Source organism: Glossina fuscipes, unplaced genomic scaffold (genome assembly GCF_014805625.2).
Source record: "Glossina fuscipes isolate IAEA_lab_2018 unplaced genomic scaffold, Yale_Gfus_2 114670, whole genome shotgun sequence".
Classification (NCBI taxonomy): Eukaryota; Metazoa; Arthropoda; class Insecta; order Diptera; family Glossinidae; genus Glossina; species Glossina fuscipes.
In genome coordinates this window covers 163-9,815 of record NW_024005950.1, presented here as the reverse complement: position 1 = coordinate 9,815, position 9,653 = coordinate 163, and the positions used below count along the sequence as shown (strand labels likewise).

The 9,653-nt window shown below is 36.8% G+C and overlaps 1 protein-coding gene across 1 annotated transcript; it reads right to left on the bottom strand.

Annotated features, from left to right (window-relative positions):
• Positions 1–643: 643 nt before the first annotated feature.
• Positions 644–9,355, bottom strand: LOC119644383. The gene is made up of 5 exons (XM_038043928.1): positions 9,266–9,355; positions 3,293–7,107; positions 3,060–3,233; positions 2,734–2,999; positions 644–1,969 (listed from the first exon to the last, which is right to left on the bottom strand). Exons 2-5 carry the CDS (start codon positions 7,097–7,099, stop codon positions 1,039–1,041), a joined length of 5,178 nt encoding a protein of 1,725 aa, XP_037899856.1. The 5' UTR covers positions 7,100–7,107; positions 9,266–9,355; the 3' UTR covers positions 644–1,038.
• Positions 9,356–9,653: the final 298 nt, after the last annotated feature.

Below are 9,653 nucleotides of genomic sequence, written 5' to 3'. Positions count from 1 at the left end.
ATTTTAATTTTGTTTTTTTTTTTTTTTTTGTTATAAATATGAATTATGTTTGTTTAATAAAACTGTAATATCTATTTTATTATTATCCTTTTCACGGTGTTTTGGAAAATATTTGGATTTTATAAAGTTGTGGAAAATTATCCCAAGATCACCTTATGTCGAGCGTATTTTTTTACACGATTTATTTTACACGGTATTCTAAGACACACAAGTGCCTTTTAAAAGAAGAGTTGAGCGCATATTTGTGAAATGCTGAAAAGAGCTTGACTTATGGCGTAAAATATAAAAGTAATTCACCTTAACCACTAGAGGGGTGGATTCCGTTCAATTTTCCAGATCGTTGGTAAAAGGTTAATGAGAAGTAAAGCTTTCAATTTTAATAGGGTGGCTAATATAAATTTTAGAACAAACAAAGGTGACGAGAAGATAACCCAGTTGAGGGATTGTATTACATCGATAAACAAATTTTCTCCCATAAATCGCTTTTATTTTACTATTTCGTTTATTTTCATTATTATTAATTTTAAGTTTACAAACAATTTACGTTATATTACAAAACAAACTTAATTTATTAAAAGTAAGCTAACTTAAGTTAAAATATTTATTTTGTTATTAGAGAAGATAAAGTGACAAAGATGTGTTAAACTAGAGAGTTGTAGAAAGTATAAAAAAGATGAGATAACTTCAATAGGCGAATTCGCTCTCTTTTCACTCAATTTAAATAAACTAAAAAATATTTGTGTTTTTTTTTTTATCTTACAAATTAATTTTAGTTTATTTATGTGAATTTAATTAAATTAAAACTAAATAATAATAATTACAATAGTAGTTATTTATAAAGTGTTCCAGAACATGACTCAGAGTGCAAGGGTATAGAGTAATAAGCTGGCAGTGGCATAAAAAGAAAAATAGAGGAAAAGAAAGAGATAGAAAATTATATGCTGGGAGAGACAGCTGCATAGTTTTTCTCTATAAGTATTCTTATCACAAATCTCAGATTTCTCTCGTTTATTCTTTTTTCTAAGCTCTTCCTTCGCGTTAATTTATCTTATGATTGGCTGGTATATCATCAGATTTTATACAACGCCCTCTATAACAGATTTCTGCTTCCGAGGTTTGTTCAATCGCGGGCTGCGATGTTGCATATATAACATGTTCCATTAATTGTTTGTGGAACGCTTGTCTCTCTTCTGGTGTCATCGGCTTGTTGAAATTAGGAATTTCTGTCGTCGGTGCTACCGTAGTTTCGGGTTTTACCCTCTTAATATGAGTATACTCTTGGCGTCGTTTACTTACGGCTGTTAGAGCCGCCGTCACAGCGCTATCATCGCTTTCTTCTTCGATAGAGAAAAGCTCATGCAATTGCTTTTTTACCTCCGAAAATAAGCTAGGTTGAATTTCTAAATCCTCTTCTTTGCTATCTTCATCCATCCGGCGTGTAGCAATTTCTTCCTGACCGACGATTTCGGACAGGTTCTCCGTGGTAGTTGTTTCCTTTGCCAAAATCGTAGGCTCCATAGTAAAGTTCTCTGCTTTTTCTGTAGTTTGACTGCTGTACTCACTTTTCTCTTCTACCTTTGCCTGCACCGAAATAGGTGTAGTATTTATCATTGTTGTTACTCTATTTATATCCACTGTAGCTGTTATGGGTGTTGTAATCTTTAAATCTTTATTTAAATCTACAACTGTAATAGGTTTTCCGCTAGTGGGTATTGAGTTAATTAGTTGTGAACCTAAATTTTGAGATTCAGCCAATTCGAAACTTTCATTGTTACTTGGTGCTAGTGAGACACGAACTTTTTTCCATTTACCGCGACGATTCGGATATATGCGATCGGCAATCGAGTTTCTTTGTGATTCAAAGATAGAACCGTCCGCTGATTCATCGTTACTCTTAGCCTCTGTAAGCTTTTCGCCGGGTGCTTTCCCCATGACTTCTTCAAGAAGTTCAGCAAAAGATTTCTCAGGTCTAAGTTAAAGCAATTAAAATTCCCACGTAAGCAACAAAAAAAAAGTAAGAACATTATAGTCGGGCACAGCCGATCATTATATACCTTACACCAGATTGTTTAACACAATCCTTATTCTTGTATGAAATTCCTATTATGGGCCAATTTTCATTACCACATATTAAAACTTAGACTTTCCTGCCCTATAAAAGATCAATTTTCATGAAAATATGTATTAGGGTAGAGTCCAAAATGAACGCCGAATTTGGTACAACCAATTCTTTTATGTTAAATTACTATTATTATATATAATATTGTGTATTGATATAATTGTCATTATGAAGCATTGAAAATTACACCTTTTTGTCGTAAGTACTTCAATCTTCGTTATATAAGAGGGGGTTTAAAAATTGCCCCAACTTGTGTAAAGTTTTCGTACCAATTCAGAATGCCGAAATTGTACTACCTACTCACTTTTGTCAAGAAGTTTCGAAGATTGCAATTTTATTTCATGTAACGACTTTTCAGAATAGGGCATTATATAGGGAGTGATGGAAAAAATGAACCGATCCAAACCATTTTCAATAGCGTTCGTCTTTGGGTCAAAACAGGTCACTGTACGAAATTTCATGAAAATATCTCGAAAATTGCTGTTTAAAGCTTAAATACAAATTTACATGGACGCTGGTCAGACGGACAGACGGACACGCAGGCAGATCGGTATAATAAAATGTTGGTCCATTTTTAAGTTCTTCTGCGTGTAGGGTATAAAAAGAACAATTACCTAAGACTTGGCCCTCTTAAGCCGTGTGTGTTGATGCCGCTTTTTGAACCATAATTCGCTGACACTTTAATTTCGTAATTTTCATTTTCCTCTTTGGGATCCACCGTAACTATGTCAGGCTCATTCTCGAACTTGTGTTTATTTACTGGATATTCTTTAGGATTAATGGGCTTAAAGTTACTAGATGAGACGACTTTTACAGCAGGAGACCATTGCGATTCTTGAGCCTCTAATTGAAATCTAGTTTTATAGCGACGTCTTGGTGGCTGTAAATATTTCAAGGTTTAAAATAATACTATGTTTATTCCCTTTTTAGAACTGTTTACCTCGTTATCCGTTGAACCTTGATTGTAACGATTTGTTTTGCGGTAGGTTTGTTTTGATTCTTCACCTTGCTCGTTCTCCTCTTCTGTTGATGGGGTCGACGACGCTGGATGCAAAGGGCGTCGTGTGCGAGCACGTACTCTTACCACTTTCCGTGGTGGTAAACGCGGCCGTATCTAACAATTGCAAAAAATGTAAACCAAATTTGATTTATTAATAATTTTATTATATTTACCAGATATCGTTCTTCCTCAGCTTGGGTTGTAGTGGTAGGAGTTTCCGTTGTTGTTCGTATTCTTGGATAATTTCTGCGTATAAAGGGAGAACGTCTTGTGGTTGTTAACGTTGTTTCCTCTGGTGGAGCTTCGGTAGTTTTTGCGGTTGTTGTAGTCGTTCGAAATGTTGTAGTATAGTCTTGCGTAGTGGTTGCATATGCGGGATTAATTTCATTCTTATATATTGATTCGGTAGGGTTTAGATCTTCTTGATTCGGGAAATAACCCGGGCCGTAGTTATTAGTGTAATGATTATATTGTTGAGCAATTTGCATGGGTTCTAAAAGGCCTGCCGGGAAATTTTGTTCGTTGTCGTTGTCAATATTATTCCCGGGTGTTACTGTGTAAATTTGTTGCGACTCCGATGCAGGAACTTCAGTGGTGATTTCGGAGTAGCTAGTGAGAGGTTCTGGAGTGGTAGTAGTTCTTCGTGTCGAAGGTCTAAAGATAGGATAGTTTTGTTTTAGAACGTCACGTTGGTAGTCTAAATCTTCGCTTTCCTGTTTCTTGGCGGAGCCCTTGTATCGCTTTTTAGGTTTCAATCTTAAGCTTTCACGTTCTTCCGGTGTCGGCTGGTAGCGTATACGATTAGGATTCCGTATCAGTGGCTTTCGCGAGGCGCTTGGACGTCTCGTCGTAGTTGTAGACGTGGCGGCCGTGTCCTCTGTATTAATGTAAGCTGAAGCTTTGGTGCCATACGGTCGTCTAAGTCTGTTGGCCGGTCGTCTATTCGTGTTTTCTGTTTCGGAATAAGAAACTGAGGAACTTATTTTCGTAGCGACAGGCTTACGTAGCCGATTAAAAGGTCTGCGTGTAGGCCGTGTGGGCTCTGAAGACGTCGGTGCATTTTGCTCTACGTTATTTTGTTTGCCTTTTTCTTGCAAATTATTGACTAAACCGGGCAAATTTGGAGTTAAAGGAGGCAATTCCGACGGCAATTGATAGGGATTTGGATCATATTCTACGGGACCATCGCTTACTTCATTTTGGTTATATGCAGGTCGATGGTTCGCAGGTATATTGTAATTATTTTGATCTGAGGTTTGGGCCAGTGTACTAAATTGGTCATTTATCTCAGGCGCAGAAGTAGGACTATAGAAAGTTATTCGTGGTCGCTTAGTTGTCGTTGTAGTGGTAGTGCTGGGAGGTCTTTGTGTAGCGGCGTACTCAAAGTTTTGAGGTGTATAGTGTTCCTGCTCGTAAGCGGGTGTCGTTGTTGGAATAATTTTCGGACGATTCCGGAAAGCATCCTGTTGTCGGAAATACTGTTTCATGCGATATTCCTCTTCCGGTGTTATACTACCTACCGGACTTGGCGGGGTTGTTAAACGCGGCTTGTATTCATTCTGCTCGACTTGATTACTTTGGGTATTTGAAGAGTCACTTATTTCGTACTGGGAATACCGTGGCGGTGGCGGTGTTTGAGGGATCTCAGCGCTTAAATGAGGTTTACGTTCTTCTTGAGCGATTTGATTATTAAATTGATCTCTTGTACTTTGGTATTGTGGTAGAGTAGTTAAAGGGGGGTCATATTGTTGTTGGATGTTTTGGTTATTTTGATAATCGTAATTATTTTGAGGTTGGGGTGTTTGTGGAGGTGACGTAGTTAAAGCTGGCTTGTATTGTTCTTGAACAACCTGATTGTTTTGCGGGTTCAAATGACCTCTCGTACTATGATATTCTACTTCCGGACTAGTATTATAAATGAAATAAGTCTGAGGAGCCGGTGTAGTTGAAGTTGTTGTGCTGCTAGTAGTGGTGCTGGTGGATGTAGAGGATGTTGTACTAGGTCTACTAACAGGTAATTTAAAGTATTTGATGTCGCTTATTTGATTAGGCATTGGATTAAATTGAGCATAGGGATTATTTGGATGTTGATTATACACTAATTGCTGTTCATTATTATTACTCTGTGGTCTCTTTTTCTTCGGACGTTCTTTTGGTGATATTTTGGGAGAAGATACTTCCAAAATGGGGTCCACCTCAGAGTAATAGCTAACCTTGTTGCCACGATTTGGAATCTTCGTACGTTGACTTGTAGTCTTAGGTCGTGAGGTGCTACTGGTGTATTCGTCTAAAAGATTCTGTTGAGGGAAGCTGTAATAAATATTCGAATGTACTGGTGATACAGGTTGCATTTGAGGTTGATTTTGCACTCTTGGTGGTGGCGGTGGCGGTGGTGGTGCAGGAGGACTTGCCCTCGCCAAATTAATAACTATGGAGCCCACGTGAGGTTCCGGCAACAGTATTTTGCTAAATCCTGGAGGTGTGCGATAGCTTAGAGGAGCTACGTAGAATGGAACATCATTTAGATTTTGGGCACCTTGTAGCTGCGAAAGATAAGGTAATTCGAATTTTGTGTAACCATTCGGAGTGGGCATACCGCCTGGACCCACAAAAATCGCTGGAGTATTGGAATTTGGAGCGTCAACGACAGCGATACTGCGGGCATTTTTTAATGTATCCACCACCTGGCTCTCTGATAGACGAGACGAGGTGCGAACCAAAAACATAGCCAACGGGGGTTGATGGGCCTTAGGCTTAGGTTTTAGTGTAGTGGTCTGAGACTTAAGATAATTTTCATAAACATTAGTAGGTTTTCTGGTGGTAGTTCGCGGTCTTTGTGTGGTTGTAGTGGTAGAAGTGGTTGTTGTTGTAGTACTGGTGGTGTAAACGTTTGGTCGACGAGGTTGTGATGGTATTACCGGTTCCGGCGTATAAAATTGATTAATATGAAATGGATTCACTGTAGTAAAAACTGGATTATTATTGTATTTTGCGGGAACGTCATAAGATTGTGGTTGCTGACTATATGTTTGTTGCACTGGCTGTTGCTGATTGTATAAACTTTCAAAGGGCACGTACAGATACTGGACATCGGCTTGCTGGTTATTTAATCCCACTGGGGGGACAGAAGAAGGTACGGAGTGAACTGGAGCTGTAGGCAAAGGGTTAAATTGGAATGTCGAAGGTTTACTAAGCTGCAATACAGATTGCTCCGGTGGTTGAGGTTCCACTGGGAATACTTGAGGCGTCACAGATTGCAACGGTGATTGGGTGGGCTTCGTGTCTTTAAAGAAATTATTTAAACTAATAGGATCTTCCACAAAGTTTTGATGATGTGAAGGTCTGCGCTGTAAAGATTGCGCTGTCGGTTTTTGTGGCAAAGGATGAAATTCAGGGGGAAAAATGGGTTGTTGATTGAATAACGGAGAATTAAATAAAGTAGCTTGACCACCGCCACCAAAAGCATGTTGTATATTATAGCCAGTATTGACACCGGATGCAATATTTGCTGGACGATTATTTGCATTACCTAATGGCATTTCAAATTTGAAAAACGATTGTGACGTTGGCTCTTGAGGCTGTAGATTATTTGCTTTTGATAGTGGACTTGGCTGTTGCCGTAATGACTGTGTTTGAGGTGAATTGGATAAGCTTCGAAATGGGGCGTAAGAGAAGTCAAACGGTGAAGATTTCGAGGAAACGGCAGCATTATTAATAGCTCTCGATAAATCTGCGAAATGTCCGTCAGGGGGGAAGGATTGTGAATAGGTTAGCACTCGTCCATTAGAAGAACGATCCCTCGACGAATTGTCCGCCGATTGAGGCAAAGGTATCCAATCGTAGTTATCATTGGTTACACCGGATTCCGTTGCCTCCGATATTTGACGTGACCATTTTTCCTGGCTACTTACGGAGCTGATAAACAAAAGCAGGCATATACCAATACTAATAAATAAAATTTGCAATTGCTTTTGTGTCATGGTGAGGCCTGCAAGGAGTAAAAAATATCATAAAAACAATTTTTAAGATATGAATCATAGGTTTCACATCTATTACAGACAACAAGTCAATTGCAAACATGATTGCAAAAACGTGAAGCATAACAAAGAGTTTTACAATGGTTTCATTATTGACCTTCAAAAGAAATATTTGAAATGACTCAGATGAAATGATAAACAAAATATCGTTGGTTGAATAAGAGATTGAAATGAATTCACGGCATGTCTTTCGTATAAATATAGTTTTCGTATCTAGTAGTAAATCCCGTTCAATTTTTCAATATTTAGATGAAAAAAGGCAAAAAGCAAAACAATGAAATCACTTGCGGTGATCATTACCAACTTGACTGTCGCTGAATAATGTACAGGAATATGTAACTGAGATTTCTAATATGAACGAAGTCAACAATTGCATTACCTCGAAATAAAAGGAGATCACTTTCATTTTTAAATTCATTACGTGGTTTAGTTTGTCAGTGGAATGCACGCATGGAAAGGTCGTAAATTGTAATTGCAGCGATCACATTCATATAAGTGCAGTTGCCTTATAAACGGATATAATATCTGATCTAATAACTTGCAAGTAAAAGCCTGTATTCAAAGTGCACTGCTACCAATTGTAATTGTAATTGTGTTGTTATGAAAATGAAAGCAAAAGGCGACTTTTGTAATAACAGTCATCATAAACATGAGCAACGACCGTTGCTCTTATTTTTTTTTTTTTGCTTCTGTTTTCTTTAATAACATTTTTTTCAAGATGTTTTTCTTTATTTTTAGATTAATTTCATTATCAGAGCTTGCTAGCTCTCTCTTTTGTTTAGTTGTAACTGTTGGTGTACATATGTATAAGTCGTTCATTGCTAATGGTCAGTCGAATTGTTTTCGTTTGTAAAACTTGTTTAAAATTATGATTTACATATGAAATTTAGAGGTTAACTTCCAACATATGAATCCGTTGCTTGTTCGTACATGCTATAGAACTCGGGATTAAAGACGGGGCAATAAATAAAGTCAATGAATTTTATTTGAACAATTTCACCGTTCACAACTTTCTTTAGATTGCTAGCATACTATTGGTTTAAATTTAAAGCGAAACATTGATCATTTCGGAAAATTGGAAGAGGCTTCCTGAACCCCTAACAATGACCCGACTTTATTGTTTTTACCTGCTATTAATAAAATTGAGCTCATATATAAAAGAGCAGAGTAATTAAATGAGCCTGACAGGTAAACAACAAGACAAGAATCGGGGCTTTGGTCATCGTAATAAGTATTCCCTCATATCGGTTGCTCGGACTTAATTACAGTCTTGTAGTCATGTTTCTGTTCTTATATCTTGCACCACTGGCGGCACAAGTTTGTCTGTCTACCCGCCTGCCTATCTTGTTCTTCACCTTACAGCCCGCAATTTTTGGTATAATTTGACGAAATTTATTACACTGACCTTTTTTGACGCAAGGACAAACCCCATTGAAAATATTCCGAATCGGACCAGTTTTTCGACTAATTCTGATATAACCTCTTGTTTTGAAATGCCAGTAAATGGATAACTGTAGGGTGGTGTAAGGTGTTTACGCCTCAAAGTCAAAAATTTCAGATGCTTCCCCGTTTAAAACGAATTTTAGCGTTTCTCAAAAACTAGAGCTATCAAAAACCAATACAATTTTAAGGAAGTTTATGTACGCACGCGTAAAAGTCCTCTCTTCTACATTACGAAAGTGCAAGTCAGGGGCTTGTGATTTATTAAAATTTTGTTAATCAATTTGTTGCTATTCGGTAAAGTTGGCTTTCATTTGAATTCAAGACAAAAAAATCATTTCTGTTTTATTACCAAGCCTTTAATAATAATGACATTGTCTACCATTGATGACTTATCAACCCACATTTCACAATTACAAAGCATGAGCAATACTAACTTGTACAGACAGTTATTATATTCATCTTGTTGTCGAGTGAACAGTAAAAAAGACAACAACAACAACAATAATTATAATAAAAATTACTTTACAAATTTATTTAATTATTTTATATCATTGAGAAAATGACACAACATGCCATTGAATTGTTAACAATGCTTTAATTAAATCTTATTTAGGCAATAATTAAAACTACAAAAATATAATTCAGGTCTTTGCTCCAGTAACTTACCATAAAAAAAAAAAAATTAAACGAAATATGCAGAGAAAAACCCAATAAACTGCAGTCGAGGAAAACAACCAAATGTTTGTCAAAACTGTAAAATAAGAAAAAAAAAATAAACTAAATAAATAAAAATGATGAAAGCAATAATTCAATTAATGTAAAATTTCAATTGTATTATTTAATTAAAATATTTAATGAAAATAATTCATTATTTCAAATGAAAAATTTTTTCTCATTAATTGCCATAATAGCAAGCATACGAATATACTTAAAACCAGACTGATTAGCAGCATAGTCAGATTAGGTTTAAATGCAAGTCTCCGTCCCTGTTAGAGGGGAAGCGATTGAGCAGAGTATGCGAAGTCCTTCATAAATTTGCCAGTGCATTCGCTAT

Bases quoted from the DNA above. Each gene is read 5' to 3' on its own strand.
- LOC119644383 (XM_038043928.1), bottom strand. From the start codon at position 7,099: ATGACACAAAAGCAATTGCAAATTTTATTTATTAGTATTGGTATATGC. The intron at 3,000-3,059 runs GTAAACAGTTCT...AAATATTTACAG, and splicing joins AAGGTTCAACGGATAACGAG to CCACCAAGACGTCGCTATAA. The intron at 1,970-2,733 runs GTAATTGTTCTT...GCTTTAACTTAG, and splicing joins TTAAGAGGGCCAAGTCTTAG to ACCTGAGAAATCTTTTGCTG.